This window comes from Microtus pennsylvanicus, chromosome 10 (genome assembly GCF_037038515.1).
Source record: "Microtus pennsylvanicus isolate mMicPen1 chromosome 10, mMicPen1.hap1, whole genome shotgun sequence".
Taxonomy (NCBI): Eukaryota; Metazoa; Chordata; class Mammalia; order Rodentia; family Cricetidae; genus Microtus; species Microtus pennsylvanicus.
The window spans coordinates 107,838,133-107,865,114 of NC_134588.1; the positions used below are offsets into that span (position 1 = coordinate 107,838,133).

At 41.8% G+C, this 26,982-nt stretch overlaps 1 protein-coding gene across 2 annotated transcripts in view; it reads right to left on the minus strand.

Moving 5' to 3' along the window:
* Cenpf (centromere protein F) overlaps window positions 1–20,050 on the minus strand; it is a 44,379-nt gene extending 24,329 nt beyond the window's left edge. For both annotated transcript variants that reach the window (XM_075989445.1, XM_075989446.1), the window contains exons 1-10: window positions 19,905–20,050; window positions 17,995–18,188; window positions 16,639–16,835; window positions 15,625–15,746; window positions 15,150–15,241; window positions 12,842–13,130; window positions 11,576–11,778; window positions 5,521–5,646; window positions 4,072–4,200; window positions 1,667–1,789 (exon numbers count right to left, since the gene is read on the minus strand). In XM_075989445.1, the coding sequence (XP_075845560.1) occupies window positions 1,667–1,789; window positions 4,072–4,200; window positions 5,521–5,646; window positions 11,576–11,778; window positions 12,842–13,130; window positions 15,150–15,241; window positions 15,625–15,746; window positions 16,639–16,835; window positions 17,995–18,156 (1,443 nt within the window). In that variant the 5' untranslated portion in view covers window positions 18,157–18,188; window positions 19,905–20,050. The remainder of the gene's footprint in view (window positions 1–1,666; window positions 1,790–4,071; window positions 4,201–5,520; window positions 5,647–11,575; window positions 11,779–12,841; window positions 13,131–15,149; window positions 15,242–15,624; window positions 15,747–16,638; window positions 16,836–17,994; window positions 18,189–19,904) is intronic.
* Between the last annotated feature and the right edge of the window lie 6,932 nt (window positions 20,051–26,982).

A 26,982-nucleotide genomic window follows, 5' to 3' on the forward strand; every position in this document is an offset into this window, starting at 1 on the left:
TTCTAGTTCTATTCAAATCATTGCAGCCCATCATCTGTTCTTAAATGCTTCTTAAATGCCTTTAAAACAAACTCCAGACCACCAACAAAATTCAGAAGCCAAATTGACATGGGTAGAAATAAGACCCTAGCCCCACAGCCATTCATTGCCTGACAGAACAGGAAGGCAACATGGACCAGGCTGTACAGTGGATCCTAAGATCCATATTTACTTCGAAAGAGTAATACCATTCATAATTACATGATTTTGTTATTTATTTTGGCAGTGCCAGAGACTGAACTATGATTTTCCTTTTTTTTTTTTTTAACACTGTGACTCTAACCCTTCAAAAAGGGATTCAGATCCCAGCATTGTAGAGAAGAGGCAGGCTCCAAACTAGGCTGGAACACACAGTCAGAGTGTATCTCAGAATAACCAAGAGCAAGTGGGCATGCCAGCACAGGCCTGTAATCCCAGCACTTGAGAGGAAGGGGCCATGGGATTAAGAATGTAAGGCCTAATTTAACTACTTAGATTTTAGGCCATCTTAAACAACATAGTGAGACTCCAACTCATAGACAGACAGACAGGATGAATAAAAAGAGATAACAGACATAGATAGACAGACAGACAGACAGAAAGACAAAGATAGATGAATGAATGAACAAAGAAGCAAAAGGGAGAAGGCAGAGTTGTAACTTAAATAATAAACCACACTGACAGTTTCACTTATTCCCTTTAAATCTAAGCAATTCCTTTGTTCCATAATTCCACCGCTCAAGTGGTCTAAAAAAAAAATCTTTAAGCCAATGATTCTCAATCTTACTCATGGTGTGGCTCTTTAACACAGTTCCTCATGTTGTGGTGACCCCCAATCATAAAATTATTTCGTTGCTACTTCATAATTTGCTGTTATGAATCATGATGTAAATATCTGATATGCAAGTATTTGATGAAAGGATAGTTTGACCCTAAAGAGGTCATGACCCACAGGTTGAAAACTACTACTTTGAAACTTGATGTTATAGGGGCTGGAGAGATGGATCAGAGGTTTTAAGAGCAGTGGCTGCTGCTCTTTCAGAGCACACAGAGGCTCACAGCCACCTTCAAGTCCAGTTCTAGGATATCAGTTACCTTCTCTCTTCTTGCCTCTGTGGACACCAAGCATAAATGTGGTGCACAGTCATAAACAGATACAATACATACCCATACAATAAAAACTTTTAAATTTGTTTATAGTCAGGTAATGGTGGCACACACCTTTAATCCCAGGACTCAGGAGGCAGAGGCAGGCAGATCTGAGTTCAAAGCCAGCCTTGTCTACAAAATAAATTCCATGACAGACATGATTACACAGAGAAACCCTGTCTCAAACAAACAAAAACCCACAACAAATAAAAACTTGGTTATATATTCTTAATTCCTCATGCTAAATGCCTGAGTAATCATTTCAAAGGAAAAATAAGGGCATATTCAACATATATAACACTGTTACATTAACATGACTTTGATCCTAGGAACCCACGCAAAGGAGGAAAAGAACAAAGCCTACAAGTTTTACTCCGACCTCCATGAGCAAGACCATAGTACATGCACGCACACATACAATTTTTTTTTTTTTTTTTAAAGAAAGACACTTTGTATTGTCATACTTTGTCCTGTGTGGGGTTTGTTCCTGCTCACATACCTCACTGCTTCTCCTCAGTTCATTCTCTGTGATCTGACTCTCCTGAAGGGCTTGTTCTGTTCTGCTGAGCTTTTGCCTAAATTCTTGTAAGCTCCTTTCTAACTGCTGCTTCACTGATGTGACCTACAATAGAGAAAAAATAACAAAGTTCTGTATTTATGTTCTCTGCAAATAATCAACTGCTCTTAAAGAATAAAAAAACAAAAAAGCTGAGATAAAAGAGAAAGAGACAGACTGGGAGAACATGGGTCATCAACCCTTGATATCTGCAGAATGGTTCCAGAAGCTCCAAGGACATTAATCCTCATTCTATAGAATGTTTTGGGGTCTGCCTATAGACTGAACACTGCACATCATCTCTACACTACCCATAGGTGCTATGTAAGTAGTTACTATTTAGGAATAACATGAAAATGAAGTCTTTGTTTTCAGATCATAGGCCTAACTTACACAATACACAAAGGAGCCAGAAAATTCAAATGTTCACACTACAGAAAAATTAAACACACTAAATAAAACAGAGTATTTGAGATTGGAGATAGATGTAGCAACCAGAAATACTCAATGCAGTAGAGGCACATGCCTCCTAGTCCATGAGCAAATAGCAACCTAGGAGTTCAACTGCAATTAAGGTCTGAGGTTGCCTCCACTTAGTGTATCCAGCTAAAAGCCAGGGGCCCACATGGTTAAAATGAAGTAAGTGAGAGGAGGGAAGAAGATGAACTCCACAGGGCATCAGGGAAGCCACCTGAGTCCACCACCCAAGCGAAGTCTGGTCTAGTGATGGGGACAGCAAGTGACTACACGGTTTTGAGCAGAGGGGCTATGGGATCTGACTTACGTGATGGAAGCTTTGCTCTGGCTACTGATTGAAAACAGACTGTTAAGAAGACAAATACAGATGGGATTGGGGACTGGACATGGTTAAAGTAGCTATACTCAACATAGTGTATGAACATAGACAAGTCAAATTTATTCTTAGCTGCTAGGAAGGGCACATGGGCAAGTTTCTGGGATAGATAACAAAACTAGACTATGCTAGGTACTCGGGACAAGACCACAGCTATAACATTTGTAAGAGCCAGAGGGTGGAGATGAGCAGGGTGAACGTGTCTTCAGTCACGTCCTCACAGCAGCTATGGTTGTATGATCAACACCTGCACAAGATTAAGTGAACAAACACAGCATGGACTGGGGAGAAGCTATGGACAACGGATGGATGCCGGGAGAAGGCCCCTAGTAGGTCAACCACACTCCTTTGGATACCCATGAGTACATGAACAGCACAAACTGGACTCAGAGGTTATAAAAAACAAAACAGAGATATGAAGTTGGAAGTGTAGATCTGGAAAGCATTAAGAGGAGAAATGAGGTGAATATGATCAAAATATATCTTACATTATTTTTAAATTTTTCAAATAAAAAATTAAATTAAACATATAAACTATCATTCACATGGGAAAATATTCATACTTTATAAAATACAAATACACACCAACATGTATACACAAACAAAGGTGGACTCAGCCGTTTGGTGGACTAGTTTGAGATGTAAGACAAAACTGCAGGTAATCCCAAGTATTGACCTAAGCACTGTAAAGAATGGAATCCTATTTAGTTAGATGGAAAGGACCTCATCTACAGGACAATAGCTGAAGTTCAATGATTAGCTCATTATTGCTACCCATGTAGACAGAATGCCGAGTAGAAACCAAACAGCCTGTGATTCAGAAGACACCTCCAAGCTGGGGACATAAAACAAGACCCATCATAATATAGGTGGGATGCAAAGCCAGAAACCTGGGTAACACTCTTAAGAGCCTTAAATAACCCAGCTGACAACTGTCCAAGCTTTAACTATTTAGGAAAGTCCCCTCCATTGTTATATACCCCATAATGACCAGAATATTAAGAGACTTCCTCTCAGATCCAGATGTGAAAACCCAACACATTTCACCCCTTTTCTAGAAACTGAGCCATAAAGAGTGTTCTCCACTCTGAAAGGGAACTAAGGACATATGACAGGAGCCAGAGACTTAAGACTGACTCCCATACCAAGAATAGCAAAAAGTCAATCCCAAGAACACTGGGAAAAAAACTGTAGTTTCAGAGACTGAAGAAAGCAAGAGGGAGGAAAGGATGGGTCTGAGGTTGTAATCTGGCCTGCGACTGCTCATCACTCACAGCAATTATGTTCTGCACAAATGCTGAAACAAAGGACTTTGAAATTGTTCACCATAAAGAATGACAAATGTTTAACCTGAAATATTATATTTTTTGAAAAATACGTATCGAACATTACTTTTTATTTCTACTTTTAATTATTAGTGAAACAAAATCTAGACCAACTGAAATACAGAAGGAGCATGCATGTAAGACTGTGAGAACTAAATTCAGGGCCCTACCTTCTCCTGTTCCACCTGGAGGACATTGAGTGCATGCTTGGCTTGCTGTAACTCCTGGGTGAGTCTGGTTTTCATCTGAGTGTACTCTTGGTCTAGAACTTGGAAAGATCGATGCTGTCGGGACAGCTCCTAAAAAGCAAAGCATTAGATCAAACAACCATTAACAAATAAGATTCCAGAAACAGGCACAAGCATCCTAACAGGCAATGCTATATGAAAAGTGAGAGAGACAACAAGGAGCCATGCTAATCATCTACTGAATGCCAAATACAATCACCCTCAACACTGGTCCTGATAATCAGATCCAGGTCTCAGAGGGAGAGGTCAAAGAGTCGCCAGTTGACCACATGGAAGCCAGCCAATTTCCAGCTCATCTCAGTTTAGAAGAAGGGAGGGCAGGAAAGACTAGCTGAGCTGTAATCAACACAACTCAGCACAGAAACACACCAAAACTTTAGGCATAAGAGCTGGAAAGATGGCTTAGTGGATAAAATGTTTGCCATCCAAGTATGAGCACCAGAATATAGATCCCAGGAACCCCAGAAAAGCCAGGCAGGTGTGCAGCCACCTTTAATGTCAGCACCCAAGAGACAGAGAAAGAGGATCCCCATGGCAAGCTAGTTAACTATAGTAGTAGATCAACTGAGAAACCATGCCTCCAAAAAGAAAGTAGAGAGCAACTAAAGACATCCTGCATCAATGTCAAGCCCATATATGAGCATGTGCATCTATACTCACGGGTGCCCACATACAGACAGACCACATGCTTAAAAATAAAACAGAACAGGGCATAACGAAGCTGGGCATGGTGACACACATCCCCTAATCAGAACTCGGGGAGAGGGAACAAAATGATCAGGAGTTCAAGAAACCTGGGCTAACTGAGCTCATGTTCAAAGGCAGGGGAGAAAAAGAAGAGAAGGGAGCTTAACTAATCAATCATATACACTTACAACGATCTTCATTTCAAAGAACAGGAATAAATGCTGCTAAGTGACTGACAAATGGGGGGATATCTATTATCATTTATGCTCAGATTGAAGCACCTGAACAACCCATACTGGCAAAATACCTGCCAGCCCACCTTTGGTTCCCTGACTGCCTCAGATATTGTGTTAGATAAGTAACCAACTCATAACTTTAAAAGACAAAAGAAGAGCAAAGCCATCTTCTCACCATGGATCAAGAGAGCAAAGACACTCCCTTCCCACAACAGTACCAAATCTAAAGCCCATAAGGAAAACCAACTCCAGAGAGCGCCCTTGCTAATAAAAAGAAAATGATGGAAAAAGTACGAAAATGCAGGTATGAGGGAAATGCAGCGACTTTGGCTCACAAAGCATGCCTACTCCATAATGTCCTCAATCATAAGAAATAGTTCTTCCAAATCACAAAGTCAACAAACAGGTCTTTCTGAGAAAAATTCCTCCATGAAACCATTCACCTTACCTCTTGAAGCTCCTTTTCTTTCTCCTTAATTTTCTGTTCCAGAGAATATTTGGCACTCTCTGCATTCTGTCGCTGACAACTCAACTCCTCAGTCAAAGTTTTCAGCTTTTGTTCCAAGGTAGTACACTGATAACAGATAAAAATGTTTCACACAAAACAAGTTACTCAATGAAAGAAGTCAAATTTTATGTTTTTAATAAATTTTAGGCCAGGTCAGTGTGATGTTCCCATACCTTGAAACCCAGCACTGAGGAGGCAGAGCCAGACAGATCTCCGAGTTCAAATCAGTATGGTCTACATAGTTTAGTTCCAGGCCAGCTAGGGTTACATCGTAAGGCACAATTTCAAAAAAATAAAACAAAAGGAAACTTCAGTCCCTAAAGTCTATTGCATGTTTACCACTGTTTTGATCTTTATATTTCATTTAAAAAGTCAGGTTTATATTCATTATCTAAATCCTGTGGTCACTATGATTCTATTAGCATGAATAAAAATTTGAAATTTATACCGAGTATGTATGAAATTTATACTGAGGAAACAGCACAATGATGTTAAGTATCAGTACATTTTAAAATACTTCCCAATGTGTGCCCTGGGACAGGGAGGCTGTGGTCTCAGAATGCACCAGCACCACTGCACGCCAAGCAGACATCAAAAGACAGCATGAGGCCTGAGAGAGCTCAGTAGGTCAGAGCATTTGCCACAGTAGGCTGACAGTCTGACTTCAATCCCCAGAACCCACATGAAGAGCTGAATGTGATGGTTTGCATTTGTCAGCCCAGCAATTCCATGGCAAGATGGGGTTGAAGACATAAGAGGTGCCCAGAAATTCTTGGTCCAGCTAGGATGATGACTTGCTTCTGAAAGTTGTCCCCTGACCTTCTTCACATAGAACATCAGTAAGTAAACAAGGCAGTGATACTGACATAGTGATTTGTGAACTATCAAAACAGTTAGAGCAAGCTCCCTACCCTCCTATAAGAGCATCTTAACCAGCCTATTAGAGACAGAGGGTTTTGAGTCAGGGTCTAAGTAAGTAGTCCTGGCTGGCCTGAAACTTACATTGACCAAAGTGGCCTCAAACTCAGGATCTTCCATCCTCTACCTTTCTTGTGCTGGATTAAAGACAGGTACCACCATGCCCAACCCATAATGAATTTTTGTGAGAAACGTTAAATATCACACTGCTTTTTCCCATATACTCCCATTATACCATTGCATTTCTAAAGGGTCACAGAATCCCAGAAAAACCACAGCTGTTTTTAAATTATGCTCTCAAAAGCAATAGAAAGAATATGTTGTTGCTTTCTTACATATATATACAGTTATCTGCTAATTTAAAAAATATTAATTACATGAAAACTTAGGATATTCTCCTAAAGTTAAATTTAAACAAATTTGTATTAGTCCTTCAAGTGGTGAGATTCATTGCATGTCTTGAAGCCATTCCTTTAGTTCAAATCCTTAATGCTATGGAATAATTTTTCCATACATTGTGAATATGTGTTACTCTCATTGGTTAATAGAAAGCTGACAGGCCGGTATCCAGACAGGAAGTATAGGCAGGACAGCCAGACACAGAGGACACTGGGAAGAAGAAGGGCAGAGTCAGGGAGATGCAAGCCAGCCTCTGATCAAGCAGGATGGATAAAAAATAAGGTAACAAGCCATGAGCCACATGGCAAAGCACAGATAAGAGATATGGGTTAATTTAAGTATAAGAGCTAGTAACAAACCTGAGCTATCAATCGTGCTTTTATAAGTAATATTAAGCCTCTGTGTCAACTCTGCCTACACCTTAAAATGACTGAACCCCCAAAATCAATATTTTAGTAATAAGAAAGCTTTGTGGGGGCTGGAGAGACGGCTCAGCAGTTAAGAGTGCTGGCTATTCTTACAGAAGACTCAGGTTAAATTTTCAGCACCTACAGAGTATCTCACAACTGTCTGTAACTCCAGTTCCAGGGGATCTGACAACCTCACAAAGATATATATGCAAGCAAAACACCAATGTACACAGAATAAATAAATAAATAAATAAATCATTGATTAAAAAACCTATGTTATTAATAGGGAACAGTTCTCCACTCTAAAGTACCCCAATTTAGTAAACTTCACTTGTATTTTCCTATACATGTGTTAGTGTGTGCACAGGGTGTGCATGTGTGTATGAAGGTAGACATTTGCAGGTGCACATGGAGATCAGAGATCAACATCAGTATCAATGGTTCTCCACCTTAGGTTTTCAGGCAGAATCTCTCAATGACATTGGAAGAGTTCACTATTCAGCAGACTACCTAGCCAGCCATTACCAGGGATCCTTCTGTCTCTGCACCACTGCCCTCCTCACCCCACCCCCCTCCCGTGCCAGTGCTAGAATTACAGCATATGCAACCATAAGCAGCTATTTTTTAATTATTGTGTGTGCATATATGACGAGGGGTGCATAACACATGCATACAGGTCAGAGAACAACTTTTGGGAGTCAGTTTTCTCCTCCTATTATGGGTTCTGGAGATTGAACTAAGGTTATCAGGTTTCTGCAGCAACTACCTGTACCTGATGAGTCAGTTCACAGATCCTATCTGCATATGTATTATGTATGCAGGTAATTTAAGCCTGAGTGTTGGGGGTAGACTAAACTCCAGTCTTAGGCTTGTGTAAACAAGCACTTTACTGACTTAAGTCATCTGTTCAGTCAACCATAGTCTAATTTAACAGTACTGTGAGCACTGTATTTATTAGAACTCAGAATTCAGAAGAAAACACTATGCAATATTTGCTGGAAGACAAAATGTCAATTATTAACTAATTAAAGATGAACAGTACCAAATTGGTCAATGGTGACTAAATGATTCTAGAAAAATTGTAACTAAGACGACAGCCTTAGCTGTGACAGTAGCACAGACCTGTAATCTCAGCACTCAGAAGGCTGAGACAGGAAAATCATCCATTTGATGTCAGTCTGAACTACACAGCGAAACCCTTTCTATACAAAAAAGATTAACTGCCTCACGTGTGTGCTCTATGTATGCAGATGAATGTCCAGTTTTGTACTTGGGTGCTAGGAATCCACTCAGGCCCACAGCAAGCACTTCAACAACTGATCCACTTCTCCAGTCTCAGTAAACATTTAAATTCTTGAGCCATTGAATCAAATTCACCCACTCCCCCAGACATTAAGATACCTTCATTGCCATAATTATTTAAGTTTTTAAATTCCCAAGGAATACTACTATGTGATTTTTAACAATCAACATAAACTAATGACTGAGAACTCATTGTGTCCTCCACTGTTCTAAGCTGTAGAAAAACAACTAAGACCACTATTTGATGGGTGACAATATCAAACAGGAAAAAAAAAAAAAGAAAACCAAGCACCAATGTAAACAAACTCTTGGCACCCTCTACTGGGACTCCTTCACAGTGCAGCGTATTCCTAAGGGACCACAATCCTTTTATTTTAGATGGGGACATTAAAACAGACCCTTGAAGGCATTTGTGCTTCATTCAAACTTATTTTGAATCCTACTGTGGTACCAGTGATGCACAATCCATGTGTTAAGTAAATGCCCACTAGATGTCATGTATGCTCTATAATACTCTAACACAGTGGTTCTCGACCTTCCTAATACTGTGACCCTTTAATCCAGTTCTTCATGTTGTGATGAACCCCAACCATAAAATTATTTTGTTACTACTTCATAACTGTAATTTTGCTACTGTTATGAATTGTAAATATCTGATATACAGGATACCTGATATGTGACTCCTGTGAAAGGCTCATTCATCACCCTGGTGTCGTCTTTGTGGGATAATGCTCTTGTACCCTGTAAAGATCTGTCACTTGTATTGGTTTAATAAAATGTTGACTGTCCAGTAGCCAGGCAGGAAGTAAAGGCAGGGCAACCAGACTAGGAGAATTCTAGGAAGAGGAAAGGCTCAGTCTGTAGTGGCCACCCAGACACAGAGGAAGCAGGATGAAAATGTAGCACTGAGCTAAGGTACCAAGCCACGTAGCTAAGCATAGTTAAGAATTATGGGTTAATTTAAGTTGTAAGAGCTGGTTAATAGTAAGCCTGAGCTAATAGGCCAAACTGTTTATAATTAATATAAGCCTCTGTATGTTTCTTTGGGACTAAATGGCTGCAGGACCAGGAAGGACAGAAATTTCAGGCTACAGGTTGTAATCTTCCAGTTGAAAACCACTGCTCCAACATACACAGAGCTCAAGTTCCTGCAACTATGTAGTTTATGATCCTGAGCACTCTTTTCAACTTCCTTTTTCAATTGTAAAGTATGAGTGCTAGGTTCCAAGTTAGCAGCTGTCAGCCTTAAACTCTTTCCAGCCTTCAACTATAGTTTGTAACTAGTTGGAAAAAGACCCAAACAACATTCAATCACTTGAGAGCACAAGAGTATATTAGCTCTGCTTTATTTAATAAGCAATTCTAATGACACACAACATAATGTGGTGTCAGTACAACTTTAATAAAGTCATATTAGGCACAAAAAAAGTTGAACTGAACTTTCAGTTGGGTAGATCTGAAACTGACTTGGGGAGAAAAGGGAATCCAAAAGGCACTGAAATAAAACTGAATATTAAGGACCTGGAGGAATAGTAATAAGATGAAAGCCAGAGTCAGAATCTCAGCACTCTCCAAGTCAAAACAACTAATAATCTGATTAGAGACTTCACCAAATATGACAGGTAGCACCAAAAACGAGGCAAATATCATAAAACAAAAGTATTGCTATCAGTAATAATACTTCAAATAAAAAGAAAAAAGAGTAGACATGTTCTTACCTCACAGCAACAATACTGCTTCTGAACATTAGTTTGAAATAAACTTATGAGTGGGAAGGCAGAAGCAAAATAAAAGAGTTTAAGAGTCCATAAATTCACATCTATGTAAAGTTACATGTCATAATCATGTGGGACTTTTCCTAAAATATAAGGTTCATTCAAATATCTGAAAACCAATCAGTATAATCTGCCACATTAGTAAGTTACTACCTCATATAACTTAAATATGAACCTTCAATTATCTTAAAACAAAATTTTAATTAGGGAAGAAAAAGGAACCTGCCCAGGGAAAGCAAAGAGACCCAGGTCTACAGAAGTAATTTTCACCTATAAACTCAGAAATGTTACTTTTTCCTTTAGCAAGGAAAAAGAAATCCACAGGGATACCTCAGACATGGTTTTTCAGGCTTCTCAGTAGCTCTTAATATTCAAATGAAAGAGCCATAGCCAAGAAAATGAATGATGACACTAAAAGAACCCTGAGGACGATGCCAGAAGAGAGTAGATGGCAAGAAAACACATGAATCGCAGGGAAGTGGGTATTTCAAATAGAATGACAATATAAGCCGAACACTAGGCTCAGAGAGATTGGGCCCAGAAAGCACCAAATCCATCATGGTTGGTTTTGAAAGGTAATTCATTTCTCCATGTTACTACATAGCAGTGTGTTTATTATTTTTTTAAATATTATTATACTACTCATCTCTAAATTTATTTCATTGCTGTTATACTCTGCCTCTACAGGGCAGTAATTTTTACTGCTCTACACATCCCAAGACTAGAATAATGCTGAACATACAGCAGCACTCAATAAATAACTTAAGTGTTATTAGTGTTAATAAATAAGAGAAAAAAACAGACCAGAGGTTGGTTTGAGCTAAAGTAACAGATCTTCAAATAATGACCTCACTCGAAGCCTTAAGAAAAGTCTTTGTTAGCATGCATCTACTGAGTCCCAGAGCAGATCATGGAAATCCCATCCTGTGTCCAGAAACTATCCTACAGCTTCAGTATTCCTCCGATTCCATTTGAGTGCATCATTGGTCACTGTGACTTGCTCAGTGTCACTCAGCTGGAAAGACACTAACAAGACAGGTCCCGTTATCTACCCAACCACAGACAGCCTACTAGCTCGCCTACATCAGCCAGCGTGCAGCATGCGCTTTCAAAGACCTTTACAAACAGTTACTTTATAAATTTAGGTATAAAAGATGACAATTTCTCAATCATTCATGGAAAGTCAAGTACCTTAGTTGCTGCCCGGTCATACTGTGCTGTGGTTCTCACTAGTTCATCCCCGGTTTTGTTCAAAAGTTTCTCTTTTTCAATTAATTCCACTTTGGTTTTCTCGAGCTGTAGTTGTAACTCTTGAAATTTATTTGCTTGGCCTTTCATTTCCTTTTCTTGTCCTTGCAGACGTAGTTCCAACTCATTCATCTTGCTTTTTAGGTCTAAAAGCACAAAAGAAAAGAACATTCCAATTTAGATACACAAAGACATACATATACTCACAAAATGTTCACAACTTATTTATTTTACCTACTCTTAAATCTTTGGTGAGATAACTCTTATGTACATTAAATTAGATTTAATGTAGAAACTACTTTAATTGGATTTAACTTCAACAGTCGGCATTCCATTGACATGTATATTTAACTACCCTATTGAAAGCAGAGAAATACATCTTCTTGTGTCTTCACGGAGGAACAGAGCAAGCAGCACCTTATGGAGGTGTAGTGCTTACCAAAAGCAATGCCCTGTGTAATCACTTGACTGTAAACACTAGACATTATTATTTGCTTTATGCCCATGTCAATGCAAACTTGTGCTAGGCAGAGAGGTGCTCACCTTCCTACAGTACCTGGGAGCTTTGCCTCCACTGAAGATCAAGACAGTTTCTAACCTCTTATACTGCCAAATTAACAACCATATTCCTCCCTTTCCCTGCACACATAGTCCTGGCTCCAATGGCATTGGCAGCGTGACAGCTCTCACCAGCAAACACTGATGATGACTCTCAATACATCACAGCCCTGGAAATCATCATAGTCCAAAGAGTAGATTCCAAAACACCACCTGATATGATTGGCTGTCAGCTGCAGCATGGTAAATCAGCCAAGGTTACAGGCTTGCTCCCATACGGACAGCCTGGCATGCCACACCTCTGGCCAAGGCTGCTCAGACCACAGGCCCATTCTAAGTGTTTCAACAGAGCCAGGTGAGCAGCATGAAGAGTGCAAACTTGTAACCAACCTACTCACTTTGCTTGTGAGAAAATAAGTCAACGCCTCTCAGACTACTTTAACAGCTCACAGTGCCATGTTTTCAATATAAATACAAGTTCATTCCAAAACTGTCATGTCATTTATCATTACAGAAATGACAACATGAGTTTCACAACATGAGTCTGGAAAGTGAACTACCAATGTGTCTAACAAAATATACAATGCACACCCCAGACTGAAATGATCTAGGAAAACCTCCATTTAAACTAAATTTATGTCAGAAGGTTACCTTGATTCTGGGCTTTAACCTGCTCCAAAAGCTGAGTATTGGGATTGTCACTGCTGCTGCAATCTCTTTTTCCTATCTTCTCTATCTGCAGATTTGATCTGTCAGGAGTCACTTCTTCCCCCCAGAAGTGAGAAGCAGAGGCATCTCTCTTAAGCGGGGTCTTCAGAGAACTAGATGAAAAGTGACTCGGGGTCTTTTCCTGTTGCCAAGAAAATACTGATGAGGAAGCCTGATGTCTTGCAATGTCCCGGTGATTCATGGTGGCTTGGGGAACAGGCTGGCTCACTTTCTGTAAAAATAGAAGTCCTTTAAAATCCCAATTTTCTTCTTATTTTACATTTTTACCCCCCAGTGATAGGGATCAAACCCAGGGCCCTGAGCATGATCTGTAATCACATTACTGTAGACCTATATCCCCAAACCTAGAAATCTCAATATTTAGGGCCATTTCTTTTCAGACAAAACACAAAACCACAACTCCATGACGATGATGCTTGAACAGCATACTAATACTGAATGCTAACCAGGTGTAGGGCATCATAAATCTCAAGACCTAGTAGTACAATGTCCTAACAGTCAGACTTCTCATCACTGAAGAACAAGCAATAAATACCAACTGAGGTGCCTTCAATTCATAAGGGTTAAATCTTGGTACTATGTACCGTTATTCACCTTCATCTTAAATTCTAAAATGGGATTTCCTTTGCCCAGGTACTTTTACACTAAGTATCAACCTACAGAACTGTCACAAATCTCACATTTCATTATCTGGTAATGCAGTCCAGAAACATCATGTGGATGTTTTATAATCAACACTTGCATGTTGTGATAATTCTATAGCAAGCACTCTTCTGAACACTGGAGACGTTCAATGGTTATAGGATTCACATTCCTTATAGAGCAGAACAAGCACCAAATGATAAAGCACATGTCTCTAGAACAAGTTGAAGAATCTTACTTTTATTTATCTTGGTAAATAATGCCTTTGGTACAACAGTCCTGGTGACCTCAAAGCAAGGTTTAAGGATGTGTAAAGAAATAGGTACCTTTTGATCCTCAATATTGAGTTACATACTTATAAATTCTGCCTTAAGCTGTTTGAATTGTGTCATTTCACCAAATTTCTGCTTGGCAGTAATGTACCACTGATACCAAACTAAGCTGTTTTGGAAGCTTCTGTTGTTGTTACTGTTTTAGAAAATGACGTAACATGCACCGCAACGGTGAAGGAGTCTTCCAGATCAGATTTGAAGGTGGCCTCTAAAGTAGCACAGGTTTTGAAATCCTACATTTTCATCCACTTCTCTGCTCAGTGACCCATCTCAAAACTAGAGTTTATACCTAAGGGTGCAGCAGAGTGACTATGTGCCAGCATACATGAAACCCTAGATTCCATCCACGACACAGCAGAGTGGGTATTGTGCCAGCATACATGAAGCCTGAGATTCCATCCACAACACAGCATAAAGCAAGTTTAGTGGCACACACCTGTGATCCCAATACTGTGGGAATAAGGAAGGTGGTTCAGAACTTCAAGGCAATCCTCCTCAGCAACATGGTAAGTTTGAGGCCAGTCTAAGACAGGAGACTGTCTCAAAACACAAAACAAACAAAAAAAAAACCTACTGGCAACTATCTAAATGAAACGGGACACTGTGTTGCCAACATCCTCCTCTGAAGTGAGAATTTTACCAATAAACTCACAGTTCTTATAGTAACTGCCTTCCATCAGAGGAGTAAGCCAGCAAGTATCAGGACAAAAGAATAATTCCCTAGTCCTTCTCTCTCCAAATACAGTCCTTATTCTCGGGGTTAATAAAGAATTGGTGCCCCATGAACATTTAATATTTGTAGATAAAACTAACCTCACCTAGTGTCTTTATCTTTTGTTTCAAGACAAAGTCTTAATGTAGGTCAGGATGGCTTAGAACTCAAGATTCTTCTGCCTCAGTCTCCTCAGTGCTAAGATCACAAGCATATTCTACAATGTCCAGTTTTTTCCTATCTAGTTTTATTTATTTGTGTATGTATGCAAAGGATAACTTTGGGGAGTCAGTTTTCTCTTTCCCACATGGGGTTCCAAAGATTGAACCTATAGTCAGGTTCACAAAGCAAGTGCTTTTTCCTGCTGAGCCATCTTGCTACCCCTATTTTAAAACAAGCAAAAATAATCACCAACAATGAGCCCTGTAGTTTTTCTCAATGTAAGAGAAATATACCAGCCCTAGATAAGGAAGATCACTCTTCTTTGCTACAGAAAAGGGTCTCTATAGATGCATCTTCTTCTGCAGGGACCACATGAACTTACTTTAGCATGCAAAGTTTTAACCTCTGCCTCTAATCTTTTCCGTTCTTCAACTTCTTTATTATATTTTTCTTTTAGATCTTCGTATGTGGAACCTAAACACAGACAATCAAATAAAATTTTTATGTCAACTAATCATTTTATGAATGAATTAATTAACACATCAGCAATGATTGCACTAAGTTTTGAAATAAGTACCTTAATATGTAACAGAAGACTAAAACAACATATCAAGATCCTAATCACATTACTCAAACATGAAAATTAAGGTGTCTCCCATATTCTGAAACTTTTAAAACATACTGCAGAAGGTAAAATGTAAGGGTTACTGCTTACTCCTAACAGCTCAACATAATTCAACATGTAAACAAACGTGCAATTGGGGATGATATTTTTGAAATACCAAATTAAAAGCTGAATTCAAATGTGGACTAATTCATTTCTCTTGAAGAATTTAAAACCAAATAAAAATCTTTACCGATATAAGACTGGCTTGGTGTGAGTGGAACTGCAGCAAGTTTCTGTGGTGTGCTGCATGGATTCAGAGAAACATCTAAAGACTGTGCGGCTTGGTGGCTTCTTTCACGGTCAGAGTTACACCTGTTCAAAAGAACCCGAGACCAATAAGCTAGATGACAGCAAAGGCTACAAAGCACAAATGCTATACATTCCCAGAAAACAAAGCGCATGCAAAACACTGCCTCTAAGAAACCTTTTATCCAACAGACATTTAGTGAGACGTAATTTTTAAGCCAGATGTAAAATGTAGTACCCCTGTCATCAAAATATTATGAGGTCCAATTATCATAAGTACTATAGCAGCAAAGAAGTATAGAGGACTGGGAATACAGTCCAAGCAAATTTTATGTTACATCTAAATCAAAGAAAGACACAAAAGAGCTCAGAACTTCAGAAGCACAAGTTAAGTGATATTCTTAAAACATAGGTTGTAATTATGAAACCAGAGACATTAATTATATCATTTCAAAACAAGAGACCTGGGGTGGGCAGGATGGCCCAGCAGGTAAAGGTATCTGCCACCAAGCCAGACCTGCTACCAAAAGCTGTCCAATGACTTCCACATATGTGCATGAACACACAAATAAATGTAATAAAAAATTTAGAGACTTAATATACAGATATTATATGACATTTTTAAAAGAGATGTACAAACTAAGTCAACATAGCCAGCAAGAAAGGAATATGGCTAGAAATGGTACCCATCTACTTAGGGGCTCTTTTGTTCCATCCAGACAGAAATTATAGGTAGGCAAGTGATGGTCTCTGGCAGCTTTAGTTTCCCTGACTATTTGGCAAAAGCAAGGGGTGGCAACTGATGCCCTCTAGTGTTTGTCTTTCTGTACACTGGGACCCTTAGCCCTACAAGTATTAACAACTCTGTGTGAGCCTAGTCCCTCAGCCTTTGGCCGGGCTCTCAGCTGGGGGTCTGAGACACTTGGCACTGAAGTCCACACAAACATTACTCAGTTACCGCTTAAGTTCCTGTTCCAGTTTTTCTATTTGTTTTTTGCACGAGCTCAGTTGACCTTCTTGGAAATTCACTTGTGACTCCTTAACTTGAAGTTCATGAGAAATCTTCTGCCTTGTTTTCTCCAGATTTTCACATATTTCCATCAATCTTTGATTTTCCCTCTTCAGGTCTGCACCCTCTGTTTTTCCATCTTCAACCTAACAGAGATTGTTGACAAGAAAATAATTTTGTTGTGCACTTAGCAAGTATTATATGTAAGTCTGACTCTAAAACTAACTTTCTGAGGCATGGTAGTAATAAACCTCACCCTGTGGTGGGGGAGATGATGCTACAAAAACAGAAATTTAAATAATCAAAATAGAGTATATAAATAGAAAAGTTCTATAAAGTTACATACTATATTATCTTTTAACATCCCTTCAAGAATTTCAACATAAAGGGCTGGAGTGATGGCTCAGTGGATATGAGCAACTTGCTGCTCTGCAAAGGACCTGGGTTCAGTTCCTAGCACCCATATCATATGGCTCAAAATTGTCTAGAACTCCAGTTCTATGGGATCTGATGCCCTTTTCTGAGCCCTTAAGCACTACACACATGGTGCACATACAATCAGGCGCACACAACACATACACACACGAAGAGAATTTTAAAATAAGCCTTATAACTTGTCCTAAACACTTCACTTTCAAGTTTCACTGAGGAATCTAGTTATTTTAAGAAAAGAACAGCCGGGCGATGGTGGCGCACGCCTTTAATCCCAGCACTTGGGAGGCAGAGGCAGGCAGATATCTGTGAGTTCGAGACCAGCCTGGTCTACAATAGCTAGTTCCAGGACAGGCTCCAAAACCACAGAGAAACCCTGTCTCGAAAAAACAAAAAAAAAAAACCAAAAAAAAAAAAGAACAAAAATAAAACCTTCCATGAACAAAACTGTATTAGAAGCCATAATTGTACTACCACAGAGTTGGCTAACAGGTTTGTTTTCATTTTTAAGAAATCTTATGTTTTCATTTAACTCCCTGAAGGGATGATGTTGAAAACACCAAAGTAAAAAGCTCACTGTCTGAGAGCTCTCTCCATCTGAACTGTAAAATACCATAATAGCTCAGATCTGAAATTCAGACACTTGACCTTACTGTACAATGCAAAAAAGCTATTTCCCAAACAGATGTTCAAATGAAATTAAACCCTAAATATCAGCAGGTGGGTAGCAATAAAGCCACAGATGAAGAAACCAGAGGCAATCTAAAATCTCTGAGGGAAAGATGGTTATCACCTGGAGATAACAAGATCGCTTTTCTACAAGAAAGTGAACCAATCCAAAGACAGCAAACTGCTTCAGAAAGTGATTGATACCTTCTGCTTCTGCTTCTGCAGTGCGGCTTCCAGAGAGTCAAGCTGAAACTGCCTCTGCTGTTTTTCTTTCTTCAGTTTGTCCAGCTGTCCTTCAAGCTCTTGAATTTTCTGAAGAGCTCTTGTAGGGAGACCTTCCTTCCATTCTTCCAATGCCCAGCTCATTTTGTTTTATTTCTCAAGCATTCATAAGTAAACTGAAAGGAATAAAGTCAGTTAAGGAAACTCAGAGATTATCTAGCATACTTACTTGGTTTCTCTTCATTTGTTATTTTTTCAGTTTTAAGCTCCTACATAGCTATGTGCTTTATTTAAACAAATGTTGTGCTGTAATGTTTCCAGGTGAAATAGCTCCTACCTAGATGAGAGGAAAGCACGCCATTATTTCACAGATGTTCTTCCATCACCCATCCTTTACACCCCCAGGCAGGCCTTTCTGAAATCCCTAAACAGTGCAGTGCATCGTTTCCAGTCAGTTTCTCACAAGATGCCCAGCTCTTTCCAAGCTGGTATTTGTTAAATTAATACACGTACCAGCCAAGAGTGGATGCCAGGTTACTACAGAAGCGGTAAAGGCACTCTCCATTGGAACATACAATGACACAAAGCACATTTAAGCCGCACCATTGTCACTTAAATAACACGCAACCTTAAGCCAATCACTCAGTTATTCTTTGTGTCCTGGTTTCCTCATTTGCAAAAGCTGGCAACATCCTAGACCATCGAAAGGGCATCTCCTAGTACATTTTTCGTACATGTTAACTATTATGTCAGTTCGCCTATGATACAAAAGGAACCGCAGATTACTGCCTTCTGAGCCCCTTCCGTGCATGTTCAAAAAGTATCTAACTGGAAATATTCTGAAAAAAAAAATATTTCCAAAACATAAAGAGAAGCAAGGACCCTGACAGGGTGGGTATCGAGCCGTGAAAACTGTTTTTCCTGCCCAGAAAAGAAAAAAAAAAGGGGGGGGGGGGTTTCTGTCCCAGATCTCAGAAGACATGGGTAACACCACAACCAACATCTCACAGGAACTGCTGAAAGGAATACTCAACGAACAATGGACAATTTACCCTGCTCTAAGAGATGCCTTGTCCATTCAAGAGTGAGAGTACAATACACCAAAAACATCAATCCAGCCAGTCACCGAAATCATGAGAGTCAGATGCCACAGCCTTACCAGGGGGTGGAGGCGCAAGATTTAACCACAACAGTCGGCAGACAGAGACAGTCAGCCTGGTCTACAGAGCTAGTTTCAGGAAAGCCAGGACTACATCTCGAAAAGAGAGGGACAGACAGACAGACAGACAAAAAGTGGTGCACGCCAACAAGACAAAAGAGAACAGCCCAGAGACGAGAAACAAGCAAGAGAAACCGGCAGACTGCTTTTCTAACTCAAAATTTCGCAAACAGCTACGTCACGTTTGCAGTCACACACGTACACATTTTTCTATGCGATCGCCTAATCGCCAGGAGGTGCGGACAATCCAGGTCTGAGACATCTAAATCATATCACTGGAGCCAGAGTAGTAAAACCAATAAATGGGGGAGGAGGTAAGACGAAACTCCGAGGCTCCCAGGGTCCGCATGGCAGACATTTACCCTGCGGTGAATTACAGCTATGGAGTAGCAGCGGAATAATTCTCTGGATGGCGGGGGAGGTCAGCACGACTCGAGGAAGACGCGGAGGGCCCCGCGTCTGGCCCCCGAGGAGGCTCAGCCGGGTTATGGCGGCTGTTCTACCTCACGTGCTAGTTATCCGGCCCGGCACCCAGGGGTGCCCCTCAGCCGAGCGACAAGGAAGCTTCTAGAAGCCATGAGGGGAGGCGCGCCGCGGACGGGGGTCTCCGGCCCGGTGAGGCGGCCGCGCGTGGGGCCGGACGGGGAGGCCGCGTTGAGAGGCCGCTGCTCACCTGCGTCCCTCACAGAACGGGGCTCCGGGCTCCGTCAGCCCGGGACTCCTCACCGCCGAGCGCCCGTCCACACACGACGCCGCTCCTCGCCGTCCACCTCAGCGTCATTCAAACTGCCCGCCGCCGCCACCGCCCCTCATCCCCGTGCTCACTTCCGGTCCCGCCCAGCTCCCCTCCACGACGATTGGTCGTTGGGATACGCCTCCGACCAATCCACTTCCTCGAGCTCCGTGAGCCGCCTCTGATTGGCTCTTTTGGACAGCTGTTTGAAAACAAGCGTGGCCGCAGCGGAGCCTGCGCAGACGTCCGAGGCGCTGGCGTTGCCTAGAGACGGGCGTCGCGTGCGCTGAGCGGCGGGCCACGGGCTGGACCAGGGTTTTATCGCCTGGCCGCTGGGCGGGCTGGGGAGGAGCGTGAGGCCTGCGCTACCGCTGCTGCCGGGCGGCTGCTCACACGGGGGTTCCCCGTAGGGCCAGGGCCCCCGGCTCGGCTCTCATAGTGAGGCGAGCATCATCACTATGAAAGTTTTAAGTCAGCTGGCGCGCGCCTGTCATGGCAGCCTTGAGGATGTTCGGAGGACAGCCTGACATGCGCATTACAGCACAGCCTGAGGTATATACACGGTCCTTGTCAAAAATAAAATAAATGGCTATACTGAGGCGCAGAATAACAAAATAATCTGAAAATGAATCTAGACGTGCATCCAAAATCTCACTTACCTGCTTACCTCTCACTCGTATTTTCAAAATGAATAGGAATCATTAGCTGGCTGAGAAGTGAGGGGAAGACTTTCCATCAGACTCGGATATTCACAAGACCCTTAAAACTGAATGTACTCCGACCCTTTTATGAAGCCTAGGTTTGTGTGTGTGTGTTTCCATATTCAAAAGTGAGCATCCTTTAATGTTTATACACAGTATTTTCATAGTGTTTCTCCCTCATGACATTTTCATGGATAATGTATGTCTCCTCTCCCCTAAAACCTAGTCTTTCCAGCTCGATTCCCCCTTCCTCACAGTGTGTGTGTGTGTGTTTCCTTGAAAGTCATTCGGGTTGCTTACAGGAGCGTGGGTAAACTCAAGTTTTGTTTCTGACTAGTCTTCCCTCATCAGCCTTTATCTGGTAAGTTCTCAGGGACAGGTGAGATCCGTAAGCCCTTCCCCAACAGATAAGCCTCTACAGGTGGAACAAACTAGAAACTGTGCAGCTGACACGTTCCCCTCCATAAATTCCAAACTCCCTCTGCCCCCTTTACCTTCCATCGGACTATCCCTGCAGCTCAGCCTGCATCTGTGCCCCCTTTCCCTGAAGTTGTCCTGATCCTTCAGTACCCAGTTCAAAGGCAGCTTTCTTCAGAAACCCTCTTGTTGGCTAGTCTTATGTCAACCTGATACAAGCTACAGTCATCTGAAAAGAAGGAGCCTCAATTGAGAAAAAAAAAATGACTCTGTAAGGCCCAGGTGCAAGGCATTTTCTTAACTAGTGATTGATGGGGGAGAGTCCAGCCCATGGTAGGAGGGGCCATCCCTGGACTGGTGGTCCAGGGTTCTGTAAGAAAGCAGGCTGAGCAAGCCAATAAGTGGCACCTGTACATGGCCTCGGCTCCTGTTTCCAGGATCCTGCCCTGCTTGAGTTCCTGTCCTGACTCCTTCAGTGATAAACAGTAATGATGAAGTGTAAGCTAAATAACCCCTTTCCTTTCCAGGTTGCTTTGGTGACGGTTCTTCATCGCAGCAATAGTCACCCAGACTAAGACAGCCACCCTTAGTTGTTTCTTAGATCTTTCTCATAGCTTAGTTTTAAACTTTCACTTTTAGGGGTTTTCCATGTCTTAGATTTTGTTCCCCCAGATCAGACTCAAAAGTTCCTTTAGAATAAAATCCAATTCATCTTTGCCACCCCAGTGAAAACTCCCTCGTGCCTTTGCACATCGTAGTTTGTAAACCAGATCAACTTTGGGAATAAAACTGCAGTCTGGGGTTGGGGCTGATCCTCTGCCTTCCCTGAATCCTCAAGTAGGAGAAGACAGCAAGAAAGGAAGCCTTTGAGGGGCATTGCTGCCATCTGATTGCTTTCTTCTATCTCTGGGATTTGAACCAACGTGACCACAGCACCAGGTACTGGTCCACTGACTCACGATAATCACTCTGTTGTTTATTATTCACCTCAGGAAACAGAACTAGAAAAGCAATACAGGGTTTTTAAGTTTGGGTGCAAACTCTGCATTAATTAGCAGATGACTGTATACCTACCACTGGATAGCCCAGTCTTGTGCTGCATTGTTTATAATAAGCAATTACAATTTCCTTATACGAGGAAACTTATTCTAGAAGCTCTATAATATTTCTTGTCTTCAGTTGTTCAGGTATTTGGGATGCTGGAAGTTTAAAGATGGGCCCCACCCAGTTAACAATATGTCCTTAGACAGCTGGCTTTTGCCTCCTGGCTTTTCTCATTGCCAGTCCCCTGTCTCAGAGATCCAAGTCGCCATCTGTGAACCACTCATCCACCACTTGCTTTCTATGACCAGCCCTCCCGTCTTTCCTTCTCCAGCTTAAACTGCAGCATTTGTCACCAAAACCGACCCCATTGCCCGGTTCTGCCTCCCAGATGTGTGCATGCATCTGTCCAGTTGCTCTCATGTTTCTTGGGAGCGCTACTGTGTGGACAGGGAGGGAAAAGAGTCCTAAGACTGTGGATACTCATGTAACGTTCGTGACTAATAACTCAGCCTCCATGTTACTCACCAGAGATTGTTCCACCTTTTAGAATTTTTCCAACCTCCTTTAACTCTACCTTCATGCTCACCCTCTGGAGTGGAACTCATCTCATAGCTCACAGGGAATTTAAGATATCACACACAGAATTCCTATCACCCAAACAACCAAGGGAAACATTTCTATTCTGCCAGGTTCAACTGAGTTAGGTAGCACACTTTTCTCCGGAGTTCCCCTTCTTGATGATGCCTTCCAAGTGATCTTAACTACTTCCGCTTTCCTAGAACGCCTAAATACTTCCCTTTAATAGTTTTGGATTGGAGAGGCTCCTGAGCAGTTAAGCACACTTACTGCTCTTGCAGAGGACCTGGGTTCAGTAGCACCCAGGTGGTGCTCACAGCCTTTTCTGGCTCCACAGGCAGTGGGGATGCACAGGCATACATGCAGACGAAACACGCATGCACCTGTCCTCTCTGTTCCACCTTCCCCTTCCGTGAGCATGGTGTTTCTGCTTACGTTGCATTTCTTCTGGGAATGATTAGGATAACTGTTACACACCTTCTAGTCAAAAGCACTTTTATATAAAGATGTGTCTCTCTGACTCATGGGGATAATATGGCTTATTTCAGCAACACCTTATTTTTTTAATCTCATAGTTTTATATATTTGAAGACTTAAGGCATTTTATAGTGAACACATTTGCCCATATAATTATGAGATTCTCTCTCCCACTATTGCCAATGTCCCAAAAAAAGCCACCCCAGCTGGGTGATAGTGGTGGTGATTTTGGTTAGCTTATTTGGGTTTTACTTAGAGCCAATTGTTGGCATTGGGTAGAATATATTTTTCCATCTCAATTCCAACTTCTATGCGTCCATATGTTTTAGTTGTTTCTATTATAACAACACGTTATTTTATTGTGCTAGATCCCTTCTACACATCTTTTATCGTAATAGATTTACACAAAACACACATATTTTAACTATGAGGTACAATGGATTTTAACAAGTGTATACAGTTCTATCAACATTTTTAAAGTCACAGTGCAAACATTTTTTGACATGACAGTGTCCCTTCCCCAGCTGTCTAGCCCCCACTTCGCAGAACCAGACAGTCACTGACTCAGTGGTCAGTAAGTAACAATTTACGGGACATTGCTGTTTCCTTTGGTTTCGTGAGGCTGGAATTACACAGGATGCACTGTTTGAAGTCTGCTTCTTTCAGCATCTTACACAGACATCATTATTGTTACCACTTTGGGGGTTCTTTTATTTCTCAGTATTGTTGCTTTGCATGGATAAAAAAAAACCAGTCTATCCATTCATGAGAGACTCCATTGTTTCTGATTGAAAACCATTTTAAGAAGTTCCTGGAACTTTTATGTTCAAGTCTTTGCCTCATCATAATAGCATAATCTACCTGGTAAAATTAGTTGAGAAATATTTTTCTGCTCACCTCTGGGTTTGTGTGGGATTTCTGTTATTTATGCCTTAATACTTAGGCCTGAAGTTTTCTCTGGGGCTGCTTTAAATTAGGACAGCTAAGTTCCTTAGAGGCCATCTTTGTAATCAGCTTTATGACGAAGAATCTGAGAGTAGCCGTTTCCTGTAGTAACTTAAGCTGTGTTCTGAGGCATGTTCCTTCTGGGGCTTGTGCTGAATTCCCCCATGTATTCAGTGCTCTCTTTCCACTCTGGCTGCTGGGAACTCAGGCTACTGGCCCACAGGAGCTTTGTTTGATTGGTTAATTGTGATGGTTAGGTTTCTATTGTTGTTTTGTTTTGCTGTCAACTTGAGCAGCCAGGAACCAACAAGCGACCTCATCACAATACCCAACATGCTTTTGGTCATGGTGTTTATCACAGCAACAGGAAGCAGACTAGAACAATGGTGTTTTTTTTTGTTTTGGTTTTTTGTTTCTTGAGACAGGAGCTCCATGTCCTTGCTGACCTGAGACTTGCAGAGAAGTCCTCCTGCTTCTGCCTCCCATATGTTGAGATTGCAAATATGTAGAAATCACACAGCCTGAGTGAGCTTTGAGAACGGTGTCATTCATGGTTCTCTCTCTCTCTCTCTCTCTCTCTCTCTCTCTCTCTCTCTCTCTCTCCCTCCCTCCCTCTCCTCTCCTCTCCTCTCCTCTCCTCTCCTCTCCTCTCCTCTTCTCTCTCTCTCTCTCTCTCTCTCTCTCTCGATTGTCCTCTCCCTCGATGTCATTCTTTACCCTGAAAACACACCAAGTGGTGCGTGGCCAGAATCAGAGATCCAGGCTTTAGCTATTCGAGATTTGGAATTCCTGTTTTGTGTATGTTCCTGTGCACCTGTGGTGGATTTGCAGCACCTCGGGTCTTGATCATGTCGGGAAAGTGCGTCTATCACTGAGCTACATTCTCAGCCCAGGATCTCTGCATTACTGCTTCTTCTCTGGTCTGTGTCATGTGTATCTTACCTTTCTCAGCTTCCCCCAAATTCTGACACCTATTCTCCCCTTATCCTTCTATTTATGGGGTTTCAGCATGCAAGTGGACTTTTCTCTCCACCTGCCTGTTCCCAAATAACCAACACAGAGATTAAATATTAATATACTTATTATTATAGTTAATTAAATTATATTTAATATCTAGTAGGACTTTTAAACTCAAAGTCAGAAATGCAGAAAGCATGTAAAATAATTATAGTTATGGGGATACAAGCAGGGGGTACCGAAAGGCTTATAGAATAGCAGAAGCTGGGCAGGAACCATGGAAGGTGTCTCTCTTGCTGGCTTCATCAGGAGCCAATCCTGCCAACACTTTGATCTTGGGTTTCTTCCTTCCAGAACTGTGAGACAGTTTCTGTTCTTCTGAGTTGCAATATTTTGGGTGCTTTGATTTAGTATCCCCGGAAAATTAATATGGAAACCAAGTTGGAATCATCTGTCAAACTATAGCAGCAAAAGGCCCAGCTAAGGCACCAGTTCTGGATGGCACCCTCTAGAGTGGAGAGCAGCCCTCCCTCCCAACTGTGTGCTGTCGGCACCAAAGCAGAACCTTCAGCCTCATCCTGGAAGCTGGGAAGTGCAAGCCTGGGGCCAGCAGTGGGGGCTTGGCGGCTTGCACTGCCACCTAGGTAACCCTACTGCAGGCTCTACTGAGGAAGCTGTGGAGTCAGGGGAGGCATCTAATGACAGACCATGAAAGGGCTCCAAAACACGTGCTGCTACCTCATGCATGCAAACAGCAGAGAAAAGAGCTATAACGGTAGCATGAGGCTTGTCAGCCCTGACTTGTCCTAAGCGACTCTCTCTGTGACAGATGCCACCAGAGAAAATAGGTCTGAAGCTTTGTATCTTGTGAAAAAGCTATCACAAACAGTATGGTCCAAAGAGAAAAAGCAACCAAAACCCAGCCCTGAGGGGAGGATATGACAGAATCCCTTGTGGAGGAGCCAATGAGACAGACACTGGTCATGGGCAGAAAGGTCTAGTGTAGGTGGCAGCTGCAAGAATTGGTGTGTGTCAGCCTAACCTCATAAACAGCTGCATGGCAGAGGCACTCTTCTTAGGCCAGTTCTCCACCGGTTCTCTCTCTCACTTTTATTTTTTACTATTTTATTTAAAACATTTTGTTGGGGAAGGAGCATTGCTTGCCACAGTATATACGTCCACTCTCACTGTCTGCCTTCTTGAGGTAGGTCTCTCTTGTTTCTGCCTGGCTGTGCTCTCCAGGTTCACTAGCCTGTGAGCTTCTAGATGATTCTCCTATCTCTGCCTTCTGAATTTCTGGAAGAGATCTGGGATTGCAGGTGTGTGCCACCAGTCAGGCTCCTGATGCCTGTTACGGGCTCAAGTTGTCAGGCCAAGTGGCAGGCACTCAGCCAACCTCCCAGCCCCATCCGCTCTCTTCAACCAAGTCTTCCTTAGCTTACAGCAACCGCCATCAATAGAGTGACAGAGTCAACTTAATGCAGAGGAAAACGGATCTGAACAGGTTAAAGTAGACCACAGCCAATCACTTTGTGACATCCTCACGGCACATGTGTGGTGTTAGCCAAAGATGTGTCCTGCTGCCGTGTGACAGTATTGCATGACTTTCCCAGGGAGAGCCACAGAAATGTGTGTCCACCCCAGATAGGACACTGACGGACCAAAGAGAGGTCTCATCGTGAGTCCAACTTACTGAACCAATGAGTTTCTTGGTTTACTGGCTTAAGAACCTTAGATGAGGAATTGTTTACAAGAGCATTGGTGACCTGGTCAGTTGCATCAATGAACAACCCCACCCCAACATGGATGTGGACTCAGAAAGCTATTATCTCTAGAATTCCCACCCTAGTCCACCTTTCAATCTCCACATATTCTAGACCCACTGCCCTCACAGGTCTGCG